The sequence below is a fragment of the Hyla sarda genome, chromosome 3, assembly GCF_029499605.1.
Source record: "Hyla sarda isolate aHylSar1 chromosome 3, aHylSar1.hap1, whole genome shotgun sequence".
NCBI classification, from domain to species: domain Eukaryota; kingdom Metazoa; phylum Chordata; class Amphibia; order Anura; family Hylidae; genus Hyla; species Hyla sarda.
The window spans coordinates 196975317-196998538 of record NC_079191.1 but is presented as its reverse complement, the minus strand read 5'-3'; the positions used below and the strand labels follow the sequence as shown (position 1 = coordinate 196998538).

At 41.7% G+C, this 23222-nt stretch overlaps 1 protein-coding gene across 9 annotated transcripts in view; it reads right to left on the bottom strand.

The window, feature by feature from the left end:
- Positions 1-23222, bottom strand: part of ADGRB3 (adhesion G protein-coupled receptor B3) — an 889024-nt gene that overhangs the window by 334987 nt on the left and 530815 nt on the right. For all 9 annotated transcript variants that reach the window (XM_056565824.1, XM_056565820.1, XM_056565821.1 and 6 more), the window contains one exon: positions 19069-19144. In XM_056565824.1, coding sequence (XP_056421799.1) covers positions 19069-19144 — 76 coding nt within the window. The remainder of the gene's footprint in view (positions 1-19068; positions 19145-23222) is intronic.

Below are 23222 nucleotides of genomic sequence, written 5' to 3'. Positions count from 1 at the left end.
TTATAGGGGGGCAGAAAAGAGGATTTCTGTGCCAGAGCTCAAAGAGGGACATTATTACAGTGTGAGAGCACAAAGGGGAGTATTGCTACTCTATGGGGCACAAAAGTAGGGAGGACAAATTATTGTGTGGGGTAGAAATAGGTCCATGTTATTTTGTGTAAGCCCTATAACTTTAGTTACACCCCTAATGATAGCTTTTTGTATTTGCTTTGATACATTTATACAGTACATAGTAATTAAGCTCTTTCAAGTATTTTCTCAAAAGTGTCTTAATTCAATCCAAAGTTCAAAGTATTGGAGGATTAATAAAAATGACTGGTGTAAAATATCTAATTCTGGATAAAACACTGATATGCATTGTTCATAAAGAATCTTTAATACTGGATCCAATTCTTGATTTTTAAACGTTTGAAGCTCTTTATAGTGTTGTGCCTAGTATTCATCACTTATCCATCAGGTGAGCACATTTTTACTGCATCCTTTTATCTCTGATCTGACAAGCTGGTACACTGTGTTTTGCTTTGTGTTTCTTCTGTTCCTATGGCAAAATTCAAAGTAATTGGCAGCTGTATGCGGGTGTGGAACAAGAAAATAGCTATAACAGGGTAGCACTGAACAGTGCAGAGGCAAAGGGCAGGACTTAATAAAGGATGAGCTGCTGTCCATGAAAATAGATACACTTGCATAGTACATGCGGGCATACAGCAAAACACACTCATATACAAACTATGACATAGAAACATAGAAGATTGCCAGAGTTACTGTGGATTTATCAACCATATCTGCTCAAGGCTTGTTCAAAGCATCTTCTATTTTTTCAGTAAAATCATATTTTCTCCTGATCTTACCCCAACTAACCTCATATTGTACTTCCTTGTTCTAGTATTAAGTTTATTAATAAAAGCACTTCAATCCTGAACCTGTTTTAAACTCTTTAACATATTTAACCTCTTCAGGACGCAGGTAGTCTTTAAGAATGTGGGGTGTACAGGTACGCCTGCGGGGATTTCGATCCCTGCCACTAGCCGATCGGGGACTGGACCGGAATACCTGCTGAAATCATTCATTCAGAAAGCATCCCGGCACATCGCCAAGGGGAGTCCTGAGAAACCCCCCATGACGGAAATCGCCGGTCTGAATTGACCGGCGGCGATTCCGGGTCAGGAAATAAGGGGGATCGGGGGTGTCTTGGACACCCCTGATCCCCCTAAAGGAATAGGTGCCACCCCTCCTATCCCTGCTATTGGTCGGTCAGAAGCAACCTACCAATAGCAGAGTGGGGCGGGGGGGGGGTTAAAGTTTGGTTTCCCCACTCTGCCCACCCACAGTGGAGGTCCCTTACCGGGAACCTATCTGTGGCGGGCTGCAATACTCCAGCTTACGCGGCTTGCGGCGATCCTGCTGCAGGAGATGAGTAGTTGCCTAGCAACATCTGCGGGGCGACAGTTTGGAGACCACTATGCAGTGGTCTCTAAACTGTATCCTTCCAGATTTTGCAAAACTACAACTCCTAGCATGCCAACACAGCAGTTTGCTTTCTGGGCATGCTGGGATTTGTAGTTTTGCAACATCTGGTGGGCCACAGTTTGGAGATCACTGTGCAGTGGTCTCTAAACCTTGGCCCTCTAAATCTTGCAAAACTACAACTCCAAGCATGCACGAAGAGCTAAAGGCTGTCTCGACATGCTAGGAGTTGTAGTTGCGTGCATCCAGCTGTTGCATAACTACAACTCCCAGCATGCCCTTCGGCAATCAGTACATGCTGGGAGTTGTAGTTTTGCAACAGCTGGAGGCACACTGGTTGGAAAATACTGAGTTAGGTAACAGAACCTAACTGAAGGTTTTCCAACCAGTGTGCCTCCAGCTGTTGCAAAAGTAAAACTCCCAGCATGCAAGGGCTATTAGTGCATGCTGGGAGTTGTAGTTTTGCAACAGCTGGAGTTTTGCTCCCCATCCCCATGTGAATGTACAGGGTACATTCACAAGGGTGGGTTTAAAGTGAATTTTTTGCTTCCAGTTTGAGCTGTGGCAAATTTTCCGCTGCAGCTCAAACTCCTAGCGGGAAACTCACCGTCAATCCCCACCCATGGGAATGTACCCCAAAAACACTAAACTAACACAAAATAAAGTGTAAAACACTACATATACACACTCTTACACTGTCCCCCCCTTACCCCCAATAAAAATGAAAAATGTATCGTACAGCAGTGTTTCCAAAGTGGAGCCTCCAGCTGTTGCAAAACAACAACTCCCAGCAATTCTGGACAGCAATTGACTGTCCAGGCATGCTGGAAGTTTAGCAACAGTTGGATGCACCCTGTTTGGGAATCACTGGCATAGAATATTTTTGTTAGTGGAGACAATTATAACCCCTTAAGGACCAGGCCATTTTACACCTTAGGACCAGAGCGTTTTTGAACATCTGACCACTGTCACTTTAAACATTAATAACTCTGGAATGCTTTTAGTTATCATTCTGATTCTGAGATTGTTTTTTTGTGACATATTCTACTTTAACATGGTGGAAAATTTTTGTGGTAACTTGCATCCTTTCTTGGTGAAAAATCCCCAAATTTGATGAAAAAATTTTAAATTTAAAATTTTTCTCAACTTTTGCATATGTAAAAAAAAATTAAATAAAAATTCACTAAAATGTGTGTTCCCCCCCCCCCAAATTTCACATTTTTGCAAGGGTTAATAGCAGAAAATACCCCCCAAAATTTGTAACCCCATTTCTTCTGAGTATGGAAATACCCCATGTGTGGACGTCAAGTGCCCTGCGGTCGAACTACAATGCTCAGAAGAGGAGGAGCGCCATTGAGCTTTTGAAGAGTGAATTTGTTTGGAATGGTAGTCAGGGGCCATGTGCGTTTACAAAGCCCCCCGTTGTGCCAGAACAGTGGACCCCCCCACATGTGACCCCATTTTGGAAACTACACCCCTCACAGAATCTAATAAGGGGTGCAGTGAGTATTTACACCCCACTGGCATTTGACAGATCTTTGGAACAGTGGGCTGAGCAAATGAAAAATTACATTTTTCATTTTCACGGACCACTGTTCCAAAAATCTGTCAGACACCTGTGGGGCGTAAATGCTCACTGCACCCCTTATTACATTACGTGAGCGGTGTAGTTTCCAAAATGGGGTCACATGTTGGGGGGTCCATTGTTCTGGCACTATGGGGGCTTTGAAAACACACGTGGCCTTCAATTCCGGACACATTTTCTCTTCAAAATCCCAATGGCACTCCTTCTGTTCTGAGCATTGTAGTTCACCCGCAGAGCACTTTACATCCACATTTGGGGTATTTTCTTACTCAGAAGAAATGGGGTTACAAATTTTGGGGGCTTTTTTCCTATTTTCCCTTGTGAAAATGAAAAATTTAGGTTAACACCAGCATTTTAGTGAAAAAAATATTTTTTTTCATTTTCCCACCCATCTTTAAACGAAAAATTTTCAAACACCTGTGGGGTGTTAATGCTCACTATACCCCTTGTTACATTCCGTGAGGGGTGTAGTTTCCAAAATGGGGTCACTTGTCGATATTTATTTTTTTGCGTTTATGTCAGAACCGCTGTAAAATTAGCCACCCCTGTGTAAATCACCAATTTAGGCTTCAAATGTACATAGTGCACTCTCACTCCTGAGCCTTGTTGTGCACCCGCAGAGCATTTTATGCCCACATATAGCGTATTTCTGTACTCAGGAGAAATTGCATTACAAATTTTGGGGGTCTATTTTTCCTTTTACCTCTTGTGAAAATAAAAAGTAAAGGGCAACACCAGCATGTTAGTGTAAACATTTTTTTTTTACACTAACATGCTAGTGTAGACCCCAACTTTTCCTTTTCATAAGGGGTAAAAGGAGAAAAAGCCCCCCAAAATTTGTAGTGTAATTTCTCCCGAGTACGAGATACCCCATATGTGGCCCTAAACTGTTTCCTTGAAATACGACAGGGCTCCGAAGTGAGAGAGCGCCATGCGCTAAATTAGGGATTGCATAGGGGTGGACATAGGGGTATTCTACGCCAGTGATTCCCAAACAGGGTGCCTCCAGCTGTTGCTAAACTCCCAGCATGCCTGGACAGTCAGTGGCTGTCCAGAAATGCTGGGAGTTGTTGTTTTGCAACAGCTGGAGGCTCCGTTTTGGAAACACTGCTGTAAAATGCGTTTTCAATTTTTATTGGGGGGGGGGGGGACAGTGTAAGGGGGTGTATATGTAGTGTTTTACCCTTTATTATGTGTTCATGTAGTGTAGTGTAGTGTTTTTAGGGTACATTCACACTGGCGGAGGTTTACAGTGAGTTCCCTGATAGGAGTTTGCGCTGCAGCGAAAAATTTGCCGCAGCTCATACTTGAAGCAGAAAACTTACTGTAAGCCTGCCCGTGTGAATGTACCCTGTACATTCACATGGGGGGGGCAAACCTCCAGCTCTTTCAAAACTACAACTCCCAGCATGTACTGACAGACCGTGCATGCTGGGAGTTGTACTTTTGCAACAGCTGGAGGCACACTGGTTAGAAAACCTTCAGTTAGGTTCTGTTATCTAACTCAATATTTTCCAACCAGTGTGCCTCCAGCTGTTGCAAAACTACAACTACAACTCCCAGCATGTACTGATCACCGAAGGGCATGCTGGGAGATGTAGTTATGCAACAGCTGGAGGGATCGCAACTACAACTCCCAGTATGCTGGGATTTGCAGTTTTGCAACATCTGGAGAGCTACAGTATAGAAACCACTGCAAACTGTGGCCCTCCAGATGCTGCAAAACTACAAATCTCAGCATGCCAAGACAGCAAACAGTTGTGTGGGCATGCTAGGAGTTGTAGTTTTGCAAGATCTGGATATAATTCAAAGACTACCATATAGTGGTCTCAAACTGTCGTCCTCCAGCTGTTGCAAAACTACAACTCCCAGCATGCCCAAACAGCTGTCTGGGCATGCTGGGAGTTGCAGTTTTGCAACATCCGGAGTGCATCAGTATAGAGACCACTATATAGTGGTCTCGGACTGCAGCCCTCCAGATGTTGCTAGGCAACTTATCAGCTTCCGTCGGATCCAGGGAGCTTGCTGCACGACATCGCCGCCCGCCGATCTCCGGTGCCGATCATCGCCCGCAGCCTCCGCAGATGGGTAAGTGGACTCCGGCGCCGGTCCTCTGTCGTTTCCCCGTCCTGCTCCGCCTATTGTGGGTGGGCAGGACGGGGAAAACGAAAGTTAACCCCTCGCCCCCGATCTGCTATTGGTGGTCGCGTCTAGACCATCAATGGCAGGGATAGGAGGGGTGGCACCCCTTCTACCTCACTCCTATCTCTTCAGGGGGATTGTGGGTGTCTTAGACACCCACGATCCCCCTTATATTCTGGGTCACCGGGTCACAATAGACCCGTAATGACCCGGAATCGCGCAAATCACAAGTGTGAATTCACTTGCGATTTGCGCCGATCGCCAACATGGGGGGTCTGATGACCCCCCTGGGCATTTGCGCGGGGTGCCTGCTGATAGATATCAGCAGTCACCCCGGTCCGGTCCCTGCCCGGCGCGCAGCGGGGACCGAAATTCCCATGGGCGTACAGGTACGCCCTTGGTCCTTAAGTACCAGGGAGCAAAGGCGTACCTGTACGCCCTTGGTCCTTAAGGGTTTAATGCTTGCATCAAAGTCCACCCCTGTGCAAATCCCTAATTCAGGCTTCAAATGCGCATGGCGCTCTCTCACTTCGGAGCCCTGACGTATTTCAAGAAAACTGTTTAGGGCCACATATGGGGTATTTCCATACTTGGGAGCAATTGTTTTACAAAGTTTGGGGGGCTTTTTCTCCTTTTACCCCCCTATAAAAAGGAAAAGTTTGGGTACACACCAGCATGTTCGTGTAAAAGAATAAAAACACTAACATGCTGGTGTTGCTCCATACTTTTCATTTCCACAAGAGGTAAAAGGAAAAAAAGACGCAATTTCCCCTGAATATGAAAATACCCTATATGTGGGTGTAAAATGCTCTGCGTGAGCATAACAAGGCTCAGGAGTTAGAGCCCACTATATACATTTGAGGCCTAAATTGGTGATTTGCACAGGGGAGGCAGATTTTACAACGGTTCTGACATAAACACAAAAAATAAATATCCACGTGTGACCCCATTTTGGAAACCACATCCCTCACGGAACGTAACAAGGGGTATAGTGAGCCTTAACACCCCACAAGTGTTTGAGGAATTTTCATTAAAGTTGTGTGGGAAAATGAAATAAAAAGAAAAATTTCACTAAAATGCTGGTGTTTTTTTTTTCATTTTCACAAGTGAAAATAGGAAAAAAAGACCCACAAACTCACCTTCAACGGGTACATGAACATCAGAGCTACAAACATGCATTCTTTCACATCATGTGGCTAGCCACAATAGTGTGCATCAATTACCTGGGATACTCTGTAATTGCCAAATACCATAGAACACCTCCAGATATCTTGTAGAGTCCATACCTCAATGGGTCAGAGCTGTTTCGGTCGCACAAGAGAAACCTACACAATATCAGGTGTTAAAGAGATACTCTGCCCCTAGACATCTTATCCCCCATCCCTATCTGCCGCTAGGGACTCCCACAATCTCGGCTGTGGCACCCCAGAAATCCGGTGCATGGAGCAAAATTTTCTCCCTGCCAGATCACTGGAGGGGCAGAGGCTTGTGACGCCCCCTCCAATAGACTTGCATTGAGTGGACATGGCCATGATGTCACAAGCCTCTGGCACTACACCCGATGCTCTAAACGAACGCCGGGTGCAGCAGAGAGATCGTGGGGGGGTCTAGATGCAGAGTACCCCTTTAATATAAAGTTATGGGTGATGTGTATACACATACATTTACACACACATACCCAGTACACTGTGACACACGCATGGATATTACACAAAAAAAAGGGGGTATGAGAAACTCATTAAACTAGATGCAAATTCATGCAAAAAATCTTTATTAGAGAAAGTAGATCAATAAAACATACATAAAATAAAACTGGCACAGTGTGATAGCAACATGGATGACAATGACATGAGAAAGGTAGTTAAATACTTTATATATACAAAAATGATAAAGGGCAACCTATCATCAACTTATAGAATAAAGTACATGTGTAGAAAGCATCAGATAGGGAGCATAAGTAATGAACCAGTACCAGAGGATATAGACACCTTACCCAGGTCAATGCCAGACCCCTACATATTTTTCACTCCGTCGAGCTTCCTCAGGGGGCTCGATGGAGCAAAACATATGTAGGGGTCTGGCATTGACCTGTCCATGTTGCTATCACACTGTGCCAGTTTTATTTTATGTATGTTTTATTGATCTACTTTCTCTAATAAAGATTTTTTGCATGAATTTGCATCTAGTTTAATGAGTTTCTCATACCCCCTTTTTTTGATGTAATATACAGTGGTCCCTCAACATATGATATTAATTGGTTCCAGGAGAACCATCATATGTTGAAACCATCATATGTCGAGTACATATGTCTATGTAAAAATGGTAATTGGTTCTGGGGCCTCGGAACCATTGTATGTTGAATACATATCTCTATGGCAAACTGCTAATTGGTTCTGGGATGATCATTGTATATGGAATGCATGGGGAGTGTTTAACAAACCAGGGTGCCTCCAACTGTTGCACAACTACAACTCCCAGCATGCATGTACAGCCATTGGCTGTCTGGGCATGCTGAGAGTTATAGTTTTGCAACAGCTGGAGGCACACTGATAGGGAAACATTGATGTATGGGGTGTATAGTGTGTATATGTATTGTATATGATGTGTGACATCGCATACAGTACTGTACAGTTCTTTAAATACCTTCAGGGGGGACAGAATGTCCTCCATTACGATCCTGCTGACTACAGCTCTATAGGAAAGGAAGGGGAGGGCAGCCAGCAGCTCATTGGATGCCTGCAGCAAGATGCACAAGGCAATTGGCTATGGCTGCACTGGGGGGCGGGGCTTACATGGAGCTCACAAGCAGGACAGCATGTGAGTAACAGGAGGCAGAACGGGGCACACGGGGCACATTAAACAACTATCTGTCAGTTGCTGAAGTTGTCAGCGCTTTCAGATAGCTGATTGTATGATGGCCCCAACACACAGCAGCATCATATGTCGAGGCTGCCTTCAACATACGATGGGCTCTGAGAGGCCATCATATGTTGAAATGATCATATGTCGAGGCCATCATAAGTCGAGGGGTCACTGTATATTAATGGGTATCTAGTATATACTTTCCCTGTAGTGGTGATCCCTATAGGATGATTCTTTTGGAGTAAACACACATGGATATACTGAATACACACACACATACACCTGTTTATACATACATTGATACACACACACACACACACACATATATATATATATATATATATATATATATATACCTTCAAACACATATATGTAAATTCACACACTGACCTTCTCTGATGACTTTCTTTTACAGTTAAAGGGGTAGTCTCACATTTTACTTCTTATCTCCTATGCAAATGGGGTGGTCTAATCAATGTAAACCACCCCTTCCCTTTCCCCTGCAACCTCCTGCACAAAGCTGTGGCTCTTCTCGTACACAGAGCAGGGGTCAACATGCACCCTCCATGAATCTCTATGGGAGAGCTGGAAATACAGGAGTGCTGTACTCGTGTATCTCCGGCTCTTTCATGAAGATGCATGGAGGAGGCGTGTCAACTTTCACTCCGTGTGCAAGGAGAGTTGGAGTGCCATGCAGGATTTTGCATAGGTGGCATCGGTCAAGCCCCCTGCGATCAGATACTTATCCCCTATCCTATTGGATAGGGGATAAGAAGTAAAGTGTGGGACTACCCCTTTAACAGGACATAGGGGGAGGGCACAATAGGATCAAACTGCTCTTGTCCGCAGTGATGTACACATACAGACGCCCACTCCAGATCACACTCTCTTACCTGACTGATATCTGTATATAATGTTTTCTGCCATTTTCTGTTGAGGGGTGAATTGAAGGTCTCCATGGACATATAGCTGACAGAATTACATAGAGGCTCTCTACAAGTACAAGTACAAGCTTAACCATTGGAAGGAGCTCAGATCGATGGTGCAGGAGAAAGTTTTACCTCTTTAATTTCCCCACTTTCCAATTGTTTACATCCTTAGAAACATGTACTGTATTGTGCACTAATCTTTCCTTGTTAAGTGAAAACTTTTTTATTCTCTTATAAGCATTGTATATGCCTGCATTTGCTTTTATGTAAGTCAATGAGGAAAAAACAATTATTTAAACAATGGACCTGTGATATTGTCTGCCCTGGTTAGCAGAATATCCGAGAAATTAGACATGCAAATCAGTGGTATAATTAAAATTTTACAGATTCATCAAAATGACTCTTTTACCTTGGAACAAAGTACAATGAATGAGGTTAAGCGGGGGCTTTGTATAGTTTAGATGTGCTTGTGATGAATAAATATGATACATTTAAAAACGCCTGTCTTCTGATGCCTATTTCATATTGCTTTTTAGTAAGCTGTAAAGATGGTTCTTCATTACTTTTGTTAAAGTATCCAGCTTAGCTAAATTGGTTTTCTAGCCTGGGCTGGATGTGAAATTAATATTTCATCAGTGTGAATTGAAACATTGTTCTTCATGGGCTCATAATGGCAGGTCATGGAGCCAAACTCAGATGTGGCTTCTGCGAGAAGAGGAATGGAACACTGCCTGAACTGATGGCGGATGTAAATTGTAAATGTTCAGCACGCTACATTTCGGTTGAAGTGTTTTCGAGACTAGATAAGGATTCCTTCTGAACACAGAATAATCTCATTTAAAACTGGAGTCTTTGCAAATATGAAGGCTTAAAGCAAAATTATAGTCAAAAATGAAAAATTGTGATCACATTTGTATGACTTGTATGTCTAATTGTTTACTGTAAAAGCTCTGAGACCATTGTTTTTATGGTTATGGAATGGTTTCTAGCACATTGAACCTGTAATCTCCTTGACACAAATTGTATTTTCCCAAACATGATAATAAGTTATTTGGCAATTGCAGATGCCCACACACATGCCCATTGCCAGACACACACCAAAGCTTATTTTATTTATTTATATAGTGCCAAGTAAACCTATCAGTCTTTTTTTAGCATGTGGAAGGTAACCCAAGGATCATGTAGACATTGACAAATTCAGACCCTTGCCCTGCAAAGAAACAGGCCCAAGTGTATCAATCAGCAACAACAAACAAAGAGACAACAATATGTCTTCTTTTCCCATAACAACCAATCACAGCTCAGTCTTCATATCTCAAATTGCTCTAGTGAAATAAAAGCTGAACAGTGATTGGTTGCTGTTGGATATGCAGACACATTTGTGCCCCATGCCGATTGATAAATCTGACCCACAGTGCTAAACACTAAGACTGCAGGATTTAAAGATAAATAGAAAAACATGGCTGCTTTTTTAGATACTGTACCACCTATGTCCACAGTGTCTAGATGCAGCTTTATTGATGTGATAAGAGGCAGGACTGCAATTCCGTTATGCTCCTTTTATTATTATTATTATTATTATTATTTAACTTGCCAAAAGGGGTATGTTTCATCAGCTCTAGATTGTGGAAGTAAATAAACTACCACTGAGCAAAAGACACACTGAAGGCCTAATTACTATTAGAGACTACAATAGTAAATCTGAGCCTTTTTTTAACCTTTATATGGCATTTTTGTTTGCTTTTTTTTTTGCTAACCCAGTTTTACGTAATAAAATGTAACAGTTCCAAGGCCATCTGCTATGAAAGGTCATCAACATGGACATTATGTTCAATGTCATCCCTTGTTTTCACTTTTTCCTTGTCTTTTCTACAATTTACATATGGTATCATCCCTAAACATCCATAACTTCACAAGTTACTTACTGAGAACCATCAAAAGGTCCCAGGGATGTAAGGAATTTGGTGGAATGACCACTTTAGTAACACAAACAGTGTTTAAGATATGCAGAAGTAGAGATTGTTTATAAAGTCCAAAAAGCCTTGGAATCATGTGTGTGATCGATGAAAGTTCAGATTGCAGAACACAGGACAGGAGCATGGTAAACTATAAGAAAGGTCTATAAGAAACTATTTTAGTTTATAGGAATTGATCGTTTCAGGTATCTTCTACCCCTCCACCCCTTCAAAGCAAATATTATTTTCCTTGAGTGATCTTCCAGGTCTACAAATGTAACTTTTAAGACAAAACATTTCATCCATCAGGGTGTTACGAGCCTTGGCAAAGTCTGACTTTTTGTTCTCCAGGTGGGAAGTGCAGCTACCCATATCTGTTATATCCTTTCTTAAAGGAGGCAGGATTGCCTGCGTGTTAGCTTGAATAGAGGCTGAAAGATCAGAAAGAAGATCCCGCAACATCGTTTCTGTGGCTGGAAGGCAAGTGAAGAGGCAGACAACTGTAGATAATGGAAAAGCAGATGGGAAACAGGGGACTGCCGAGAAGTGAATGGCTGAGCTGCCTTGTCTGTTAGTGCAAGGTCCTGAGTTGAAGATAGACCACCACCCTGAAAGTCCAGATTGTGGGTTTAGGGTGGGCCTGAGTAGTCTATGATCCTCTGAGCAGAAGAAAAATCCACTCGTGACAAATCAGGTGCTGAATGGGAAGCATTCGCAGAGCTGAGCCATTGCCCTGCCCTCTGCTGAGTTTGCTCAGTGCCATTTTTATCGGATTGCATATTGGGTAATATTCAATAGATCTGGCAAGAGTTATAATTTTAACCATAGTCATGGTAAAAAAAAAAGTAGGATCATCCTCCAAAATATGGTGAAAGAAGGCAATATTCATTGTGTGAGCTACAAGCAGCAAGAGAGGTGCACTGAGGCATGTCCTGACCCATTTGCTCTTTAATTTTTCCTGCTACAAGTTACTTGTTTGTATGATAATGTGATATAAAGATAGAACAATATATATTTACAGATGCATTATTATTATTATGATTATTTAATTATTTTTCAGGAAAAAAAAAATCTTATGAGAAGAAAATTGTAAAGCAAATGCCACACGGTAAAACAGCTATTGACCCAAAAAACACTTGCCAACATCTGAGAAGCATTTCGTAAAGATGATATATGCCCCCTTGTACAACACATATGCCATTCTTATTCCTTTAGGGTACATTCACACGTACGCAGATTTGATGTGCAGGATTTCATGCACAGGATTTTCTGCTGCAGATTTCAATGTAAATAAGTGACTGAGCACAGCTTCAAATTGGCAGTTACAAATCCTGAGCATCAAATCTGCGAAGGATCCTGTGAATGTACCCTTAATCAACAGACTCAAATGAGCTAGGGAGGAAAAGTCAGTGGCATAGCTTATCTGAGATGTTGATGAATTGCCTTGGGTAGTGACACACAATTCTCCTCCATGACAGGAATGACAAAAGTACAGAATGTTTTGTGTAAAAGATGTGATTGATAAATGGGACATGGTTTAGATCACCCATTGTTGGGCGCCAGGATCTAATAATGTACATCCGTCTCCTATAATAGCAGGATGTTATTAGAAACAATTCAGAAGTTGCTTGTAAAAGTAACAAAGACAATTAGACTCCTTAGGGTTTTTGTGTTCCAGATCAATTTATAATCTTATTTCCCATAGGTTAATTAATAGAGTTATTTAACAAGTGAAATAAAGTTTATAATTATTTATAGGTAACATGTGGCACCACATTTGACAAAAAATAGATATTTTCTTATAGTATCCTTACGTAATCTTCAGCGCATCTTTGTATCACCAAAAAAACACATGACTGCACAAATAACCTGCTAGGACCCCCCCCCCCCCCCCCAATTAAAATACAACTATTTGGACACTAATGACCAGATGTTGATAGTATACTGACCAGCAAGTATTGTACTAAGCACCAACTGATTACTGACTAAAATGCTGCAGATATCTACTATACACTGACCTCTAAATTATGGACACTAACCATGACTGCATACTAGTACCAGGTACCAGACACTAACTGTATACCAAATACCAAAATGTAGACACTGACTATGTACCAACCTTCAGCTACCAGACATTGATTGTATACTGACCATCATTATCCTCAACTTTGGCATAAACTATGCCAACATTTGGCAAATTGTGGTGTAGTGTGTCACATCCTTATGTGTTTTTGTGTTTTAGACTCTTTTACCTCACATGACAAAAAGCTTATCTGAGATGTTGATGAATTGCCCTGAGTAGTAGCACACAATTCTCCTCCATGACAGGAATGACAAAAAGGGCATGGTTTTATGATGAAGGGCTTAAAATGTGACACACTGCACCAAGGTGTACCAAATTTGGGCACGCATTTTTTAAACCCTTAAGGACCAGACACATTTTATATTTGCATTTTAACTCTTTTATATTTTCATCTACAGACGAGTATGAGGGCTTGACTTTTGCATGACCAGTTGTCCTTTGTAATTACATCACTCATTTTACCATAAAATTTCATTTTGCTCATTTTGGAAGGTTTCGTTTTCACTTCGTACAATTTATTGTATAAATTACATGTTTTCTTTATTCTGTGGGTCAATGCGATTTAAATGATACCCATGATTACATACTTTTCTATTATTGTACTGCTTTAAAAAATCTCAAACTTTTTAACCAAATTAGTACATTTAAAATTCCTCTGTTTTGATGACCTATAACTTTTTCATTTTTTTGTATAAGCGGCGGTTTGAGGGCTCATTTTTTGCTCCGTGATCTGTACTTTTTATTGATACCACATTTGCTTATATAAAACTTTTAATACATTTTTTTTAATACATTTTTTAAATATGATGTGACAAAAAAGCTGCTATTTTGGAAAAATTTTTACGCTTACGCCGTTCACCATACTGGATAATTAAAATTATATTTTAATATTTCATACATTTACGCAAGCGGTGATACCAAATATGTTTAAAGAAATTTTTTTTATGCATTTTGGGGGTAAAATGGGAAAAACTGACATTTTACCTTTTTATTGGGGGAGGGAATTTGTCACATTTTTTTACTTTACACTTTAATAGTCCCCATTGGGGATTATTTATAGCAATCACTTGATTGCTAATACTGTTCAGTGCTATGCATACGGCATAGCACTGATCAATATTATCGGTCATCTTCTGCTCTTGTCTGCTCAATGTCAGACTAGAGCAGAAGACCCCAGGAGACGGCTGGAGGCAGGTGAGGGGACCTCCATCCACCGTTACAGATGATCAGATCCCCGTGGCAGCGCTGCGAACGATCCGATCATCCATATTAAAGGAGTAGTCCACTGCTGAAAAACTTATCCTCTATCCTAAGGATAGGGGATAAGTTTCAGATTGCAGGGGGTCCCACTGATGGAGCCCCCGTGATCTCCTGTACGGCAGCCCATGGGAAGGGGGCGTGTTGACCACCGAACAAAGTGGCGGCTGACACGCCCCCTCAATACAACTCTATGGCAGAGTTGGAGCTATCTGGCCAGTGAGCCGGGTCACTGTACAGGAGATCGTGGGGGGGGGGGGCATCGGTCAGACCCCCCACGATCTGAAACTTATCCCCTATCCTGGACTACTCCTTTAAGTGCTGCACTGCTGCAGATGCCATGATCTGTATTGATCACGGCATCTGAGGGGTTAATAGTGGACATCGGCATGATAACTGATGTCCGCCATTACCGGCCGGTCCCCTGACAGCAGCTAGGACCTGCCATGCATGATGCGGACACCGGTCCATGAATTTGTATGTTACACTATAAAAAATGTATCACTCTATTGGACACTTGAACCTTTTTTTCCCCCCTTTTTATCTTTTAACTATGAATATGGATATATTTTGTCACATTAACCAAATAAAACAAGCAATGCACTTACAAAGTCTTTACTATGCCACTTAGTGAAGGCATGGAGTCTATTATTGAAATTACCTTTTGCATTTTTAGTTGTCATCCATCCATATCTTTACTTTATCAGTAGCGTATTGACACTTGACACCTTACACATTGTACAGAGCCGAGAGTGATGTACACCTTGCTCTATACAGAGGAGGTTCAAGAATCCTTAAACAGTTGTATATTAAAGTAAATCTGTAATCAGTGTCACCTACGCTAACCTGTCGGTACAGAAAAATAGTGTATGTGTACACAGATGACAACGATACTTACCTGGTTCCGTTCCGTGCTCTGGTTCTTCTGCAATCTTCCGCAGTATCTTTGTTAAGTGGGAAAACTTGGAGCATGAGCGGAGCTTCGTGATGTCACCACTGCTGTTCTCTGTTGGGTTCCGTTGCTAGCAAAGTGGTGATGTCACAAAACTCCGTCCATGCTCCAAGTTAGGCCTTGAACAGAAGATACGGCGGAAGATTGCAGGAACTGTGGGGGAAACTGACATATTTCCTTTAACCCCTTAAGGACCAGGGGGTTTTCCGTTTTTGCACTTTCATTTTTTCCTCCTTACCTTTAAAAAATCATAACTCTTTAAATTTTGCACCTAAAAATCAATATGATGGCTTATTTTTTGTGCTACCAATACAATACTTTGTAATGACATCAGTCATTTTACCCAAAAATCTACGACAAAACGGAAAAAAAAATCATTGTGCGACAAAATTGAATCACTTTTTATAAATTTTTTCATGATATCAAAAGTGACCAAAAAGACACTATTTTGGACTTTGGAATTTTTTTGCGTGTACGCCATTGACCGTGCGGTTTAATTAACTATCTATTTTTATGATTCGGACATTTCCACATGTGGCGATGCCACATATGTATATTTTTATTTACACTTTTTTTTATGGGAAAAGAGGGGTGATTCAAACTTTTATTAGGGAAGGGGTTAAATGATCTTTATTCACTTTTTTTCACGCAATGTTATATCTCCCATAGGGGGCTATAACACTGCACACACTGATCTTTTACATTGATGAATGGTTTCTCATAGGAAACCATTGATCAATGATTCTGCCACTTGAATGCTCATGCCTGGATCTCAGGCACTGAGCAGTCATTCGGCGTTCGGACAACAGGGGGCAGGTAAGGGAACCCTCCTGCTGTAGCCCCTACGTTATAGCAAGGGAGAGGACTCAGGACATACCGGTACGTCCTTGGTCCTTAAGGGGTTAATGGGTAACTCCCCACTTTGCAGGAGATTCTGATTTGGCAGATAATCCCTAATCATATTTTAAGGCTCTTTAATGGCCGAACATTTGATTTGAATAAAGCCACCTCAAGTAGGTGGCACTTTAACCCCTTAACGACCAAGGACGTATATTTACGTCCTTGGCCAACTCCCGCGGTGACCCCGCGTCATATCGGGTAGGTCCTGGCATGTATCTGATGCCGGGACCCGGGGCGAATAGCATGTGTCAGCGATCGCGGTGCCGCGCGCTATTAACCCTTTAGACGCGGCATTCAAAGTTGAACGCCGCATCTAAACCGAAAGTAAAAGCTGCCCGGCTGCTCAGTTGGGCTGATCGGAACTACTACAGTGAAAATGCGGTGTCCCGATCAGCTGGGACACGAGCAGAGGTCCTTTTACCTGCCTCCGGCGTGTCCCCTCGGCGATTGATGGCTCCAAGCCTGAGATTTCGGCTTGAGCAATTGACCGCCGATAACGCTGATCATTGCAAAGCTATGGCTTTGCAGTGAACAGTGCTGGCAATCAGCATGTGCAGTGTTATAGGTCCCTATGGGAGCTATAACACTGCAGAAAAAAGTGTAAAAAAAAAGTTTCCTTAATAAAAGGTCCTCCAAAAAAAAAACACTATGCAAATAAATGTCCGAACTATAAAAAAATATAATTAATTAATCCGCACGGTCAATTGCGTACACGCAAGAAAATTCCAAAGTCCAAAATAACTTGTTTTTGGTCGCTTTTTATATCATGAAAAAATGGAAAAAAAAGCGATCAAAAAGTCCGATCAAAACAAAATTCTGCATGTAGTTATGATTTTTTTACAGAAGTACATCAAAATCAAACCTATGTTAGTAGGTTCTGGACCTACAGAATAAAGATAAGTTGTCATTTTTACTGAAAAATGTACTGCGTAGAAAGGGAAGCCCCCCAAAATTACAAAATGGCGTTTTTTCTTTTTTTTTTTCCGTTTCGCTGTAGATTTTTGGGTAAAATGACTGATGCCATCATATGGATTTTTAGGTGCAAAATTGAAAGGGTTTATGATTTTTAAAAGGTGAGGAGGAAAAAACGAAAGTGCAAAAACGGAAAAAAACGTGTTCCTTAAGGGGTTAAAGAAAGTTCTTTATCTTCTGGAAATCTGTTACTTTGCATACTATATTCGCTGCATGGCTTGTAAGACTCCATACACAAGTTTAGCGTCTCCTCAAGGAAACACTCCCCCTGCCCATATAGTAGTTATAAATCTACTTTATGTGTATGTGCATTCCTTATATACCAAGAGATATGCATGCTGGTATTCGACATTTATTTGTATTAACCCTTCAAGGAATTTAAACATTTTATATTAAAAAAATTCCTTGCATGCTCTGTTTGCAACATGAAGTACAAAGCATATTCATCTAGCAATTCATAGGACAATGTTTTAAGGTACCACCTAGTGGTCAACATAGAAATAGTAACAACATAATTTTTCTGTGCAAATATTGCAGAGAAATGTGGATTAATCCTGTTATTTTAAATACATATTTAACATGGTTTTGAGAAAGGCTCTTTTATCTCCCAATATCACAGAAAAAGATCTGATCCGGTCCTTAAATCCACATATAGAGCCACAATAAGCTAATGTAAAATTCATATTAAAAGCTCTTATCTCCAGCAATGACCTGCTTCAGAAGCATATGAGGACATGTATTACTTCTCTTCAATCAACCGCACAGTATTACTCATGAACACACCTTTCTGTATGCTGTGATGAAACTAAATACAGTATAAAGAGAATTATTATAAGAATTATTGGCAGGTGGCTGAATCTGCCTCTTCTCTCTGGACAGATTTACACTAAAAGCACCATGTATTGTAAGACCCCATTCACATCATGTTTTAAGTCTCCGTTATTGGTATACATTAGAATTCATTTAAAAAGGTGTTTGTGTAATGCACATAAAACGTATATAGTTGCAAAATAGATCAGATGCAGTGGCTAGTAGACTACTTGCTGACTGCTAATACACTGTTAATGTCCTGGCTGTCCAGCGTTGCCTTTTACTGGGTGGACATGCTGGGAGTTGTAGTTTTGCAACAGCCGTAGGCTCACTGGGAAACATTGTTTTAAGTGCATGTGTAATGTGCCTTGTCAGGAAGGGGTTAAAGTCTAGAGCCGTTCTGCAGGTACATTGGAATGGCTTTTTACAGTAGTATTGAACATGATATAAGGGGTGCCTTCTATAACAAACAGTTATTAACAAACACAATATTTATGGTGTAGCCCTTTAATGTATCCTGTACCTAGGCCATATAATAATAATAATTTTATTTATATAGCGCCTACAGATTCCGCAGCGCCATATGAACATTAACGCTGTTGTATAACATAGAAAACGGATTTGGCACCTTTGTTGTTACCATGCTTATTCATGCCTTACCCCTGGAGTCTAATGCATCACACATTAAACACTTGTCATGTGTCAGGTTTACAGATATATAATATTTCAGCTCGTTTTCAAATGAAGAAAAGAATCTAATAGAAATGTATTTCATTTTGCAACAAGCACTGGCAAAGCTAGGCTCTAGTAGGTATAACATACGGTATGTACAATGCCTACAAATGGTTACTGTGTGACTCTGCATCCTTGTTACAAGTGTGCTCATTGCTAGGTATTGCTGGAAATGTGAGCAGCGGTACAGTATGCACAACAGCTCGCCACCTAGTGGCCTTTTACAGAACACTCAGTGTGCAGAACTTTTTTTCATTTCTGCTTCTGAGCTTCCATTTGCCTCCCAGTAAATGCTGTGTGCATGGACAGTATTCTGGAAAATCAGGTTGTTGTTTTTTTTTTAGCAATGCCACAAGAAAGAAATAACAATGTTTCTAAGAATGGATTAACAGATAAGCTTGGGAAAACGGAGGCATGAGACTTACCGTAATGAAGGTAAAAAAAGGCCTAAGTTTTTATAGAACACAGCTCCAAGTACATATACTGTAGATTCATCCAATTCTAGAAAACACAACATAAAATAAAATTGCTTTTAATTTGCATTTTATTTTCAGTCTGCTAATAAACCTTTAACATTACTGTACACAAAGCTGCATCGATTTTTCCTTCAGTATCTTTATCTGCACCTGCTTTATTTATTAACTTACTTGTCATTGTGTTTATTTATTTACTTACTTAATTGTATTTATTTACGTATTTGCATTGTAATGATTATCTTTGTACTATAAATGAAAACAAACCGTTCCCATACTATGTCAGGCAGCATTTTTGTGACATGGCATCAGCATGGATGAAATGCCATCATGACAATGTGTTTTGCCTCCACAGTGACATTATATCATCACGTTTATTTTAATGGGGTACTCCACAGGTCAGCGTTCGGAACTAAACATTCTGAATGCTGTTTTCGCGCTGCGGGGGTCGACTACGCCCCTTGCAACATCACGGCCACACCCCTCAATGAAAGTCAATGGGAGGGGGCGTGACATAGTTTGGTACAATTGGACCACCGAAGATTCTTTGGGTATGGTATTTACATAGGAATAGGCCACCACACTGAATCTTTCCCCAGAATGAAGGTATTCCCAGTTACAACTCTGGTTGATGTAACTATATAACAGGTTCAGTGCTACAACCTGATGATCCCCCTTGTCAGGTTTATTGGCATGTGATGTAGCAATCCTATTTTAGGACATCTGGAAAATAGTTTATTCTCTGAAGTATGCAGGTACCATATGTACTCGAGTATAAGCCGAGTTTTTCAGCACGATTTTTCGTGCTGAAAACGTCCCCCTCGGCTTATACTCGAGTGAACTCTCCGTCTGTCAATCCCTTCTCAGTGGTCTTCAACCTGCGGACCTCCAGATGTTGCAAAACTACAACTCCCAGCATGCCCGGACAGCCATCGGCTGTCCAGGCATGCCGGTAGTTGTAGTTTTGAAACCAAAGGTTGAAGATCACTGCGGCCTTCGTCATCATCCAGACCCCCCCTTTAGTTTTCTACTCACCTCCCCTCGGTGGGAAGGAAGGTTGAGCTGGTCCGGGCCACCTTTGCTGCAGGGACCATCCGGTGGGGAGGGTTAGTCGTTCCGGGCTGTCCATTTTCACTGGGGAGGCCCTCTTCTCGGCGCTCCGGGCCTGCCCCAGACTAGTGATGTTGCCTTGACGACGACGCACAGGGACGCACATGAACATCTCTATGCGGCGGCGTCAAGGCAACGTCACTAGTCCGGGGTAGGCGCGGAGAAGAGGGCCCCCCTCTGGAAAAACAGCCCGGAATGACTAACCCTCCCCACCGGACGGTCCCTGCAGCATAGATGGGCCAGACCAGCTCAACCTTCCTTCCCACCGAGGTGAGGTGAGTACAAAACAAAAGGGGGGGGGGGGGCCTGGATGATGATGAAGGCCGCAGTGGTCTTCAACCTGCGGACCTCCAGAGGTTTCAACACTACAACTCCCATCATGCCCGGACAGCCGATGGCTGTCCGTGCATGCTGGGAGATGTAGTTTTGCAACATCTGAAGGTCCGCAGGTTGAAGACCACTAATGAAGGGATTGACAGGCGGTAATGATGAAGGGGGGATGATGATGGGGGTCTGGATGATGACGGGGGTCTGGATGATGACATGGGGGTGATGTATTTCCCACCCTAGGCTTATAGTCGAGTCAATAACTTCTCCTGGGTTTTTGGGGTGAAATTCGGGGCCTTGGCTTGTATTCGGGTCGGCTTATACTCGAGTATATACGGTATGTAGAATCACTAAGCACTTTGACTACATCAGCCGGTATAAATCTAAGCAGTAAATTGGCTGCCATTCAATGAGGTTTTTCTTTGCTGGGTAGCTGAGGATTCCAATTAAAGGTTTTCTTTCTTCTACAATTAGTGGCAGAAAAGTAAAACCAAAGTGTATTAAAGTTAAAATAGCGAGAGCTGTAACTTTTACAATTACATTCTACTCCCCCATAAACAGTTTAGCAATTGTTTAGCAGCAAGGGTCGCAGACTGCAACCGCCACGAGTCTGATGGTAGAGGAGCTCCTGTTGGCCCCATTCCCTTCCCTATGAGCAACATAAACCTGTGCTTTATGTAAAATTACTATGAAACAAGCTACCCAGTGTCACAATAACAACCTCTACAATAGGAATTATGGAGAAGAAGACATGTAAACAACCCCTATTCCTAAGAGATGGTCAAGAAATATGGTTGTTTAGAGAGGTATTCCCAACATAAAACGATTAATCTGACCATTGGGACAAGCACTGATCCCAAATTTATTTGAAATGAATTGTCAAAGTGGTAGCTGCAAATACAGTAATGGAGATTAAGCATACATGGGATAAGCATAACTTCTATATCAGATAGGGCCAGGGACCATTGATAGTATTAAGTAATGTTTGGCAGACTAAATGGGCTGATGCATTCTTTGTTTCTCCATGGAGCTTCTGGACATACTCTGGAGGTATACATTTTCTCCCCTCTCAGGATTGGTGGGGTCCCATCTGTTGGACCCAGAGGTGTAGCTTGTAGCTTCTGGGCCCCAATGCAAAATCTGCAACAGGGCCCCATATGCCAAATATAATACTGATCTCTTATGGGGCAGATGTGCTTTGGGGCCCCCTTAGGCACCGGGACCCGGTGTGACTGCTACCTTTGCTATCTCTATAGCTACGCCCCTGGTTGGACCCCCACTAATTAGTTTGTTATCCCCTATCCTGGGATAGAGAATAACTTTTAACATAGGGAATACCCCTCTTGTCTTTGAATACCATTCTTTAGCATAATATGTTGGCTTAAGGGTTTTTATTAAGAATTATGATACTAGGGCATACTGTACATACTTGCATACATACATTTTACCCAAATTATTAATACCTTTACTTGAATTTTATTTCTTTTAATTGTATATTATGATCACAAATAGCGATGAAATGAAGGACGGTTGTCTGTGTTTTCTCAAGATGCAAAAACAGCAGCTAATGCCACAGAAATAGGCTACAGTATAAGTGTTATAAGGGGTTACAGTGCCATATTTCAAAAGTAATAAATCACATATGTCATTCCAGTACTTCGACACTGTAACATCTACACAGATCTGCTCCCTACGGCAGTTCAGAGGTCTCAGTGCTTAACGGTACTTTGAACATTTTAGAGGAATGCCTTTCTTTCTTCTTCAGATAATGCAGTCCTGACATGTGAACCCACCACTTGCATGCATTTTATACTTTAAAGGGAAATGTCATCAATATATTTATCATCATGCGATTTCTAGCCAAAATTGTTCCCCAAGTTATAAAGGTGCTATTGTTTTTAGATATAAAGCAATAATGAATTTTTTGTCAGGATCATATGGGCAGTCTGTCAGCTAGAGAAGGCCTACAGGCCTAGTATCTGAAGACCAGATCCTTTTTGTCTCCTGACCAGGTCTATGCTATTCTAGTGCAGCATTTTCTCCAGGCCCAATGCGATTATAGGCAATAATCGTTTATGGTAAAAGCCCATGGGGTCTGCAACAAGTGATGTTGCCTATAGCGTTTATGAGTTAAAAGTAGTCCTGGGTCAGTCAACAAATATACTTGATGATAGAGGTAAAGGCTAAATTTAGAATACAGTGGTCCCTCAAGTTACAATATTAATTGGTTCCAGGATGACCATTGTATGTTGAAACCATTGTATGTTGAGACCAGAACTCTATGGAAACCTGGTTATTTGTTCTAAAGGCACCAAAATGTCATCCATAAAATAGGAAAAAAAAGTGAGGATTAAAGAAAAATAAGTAGATAACTAATATAGATAAAGCAAGTCCTTACATATAAAAGTAAGAAAGATCTGCTGGGAGCTGTAAATCACGGTCTATGTCAGTGTTTACCAAGCAGGGAGCCTCCAGCTGTTTCAAAACTACAACTCCCAGCATACCCGGACAGCCAAAGGCTGTCCGGGCATGCTGGGAGTTGTAGTTTTGCAACAGCTGGGGTCACCCTGCTTGGGAAACACTGGTCTATGTAGAGGACAGGACCTTCTTCAGGGTCCTGTAAGTAAAAAAGTAATGGAGTCACCCTCACCTGGTGTCCAGGTACAGGT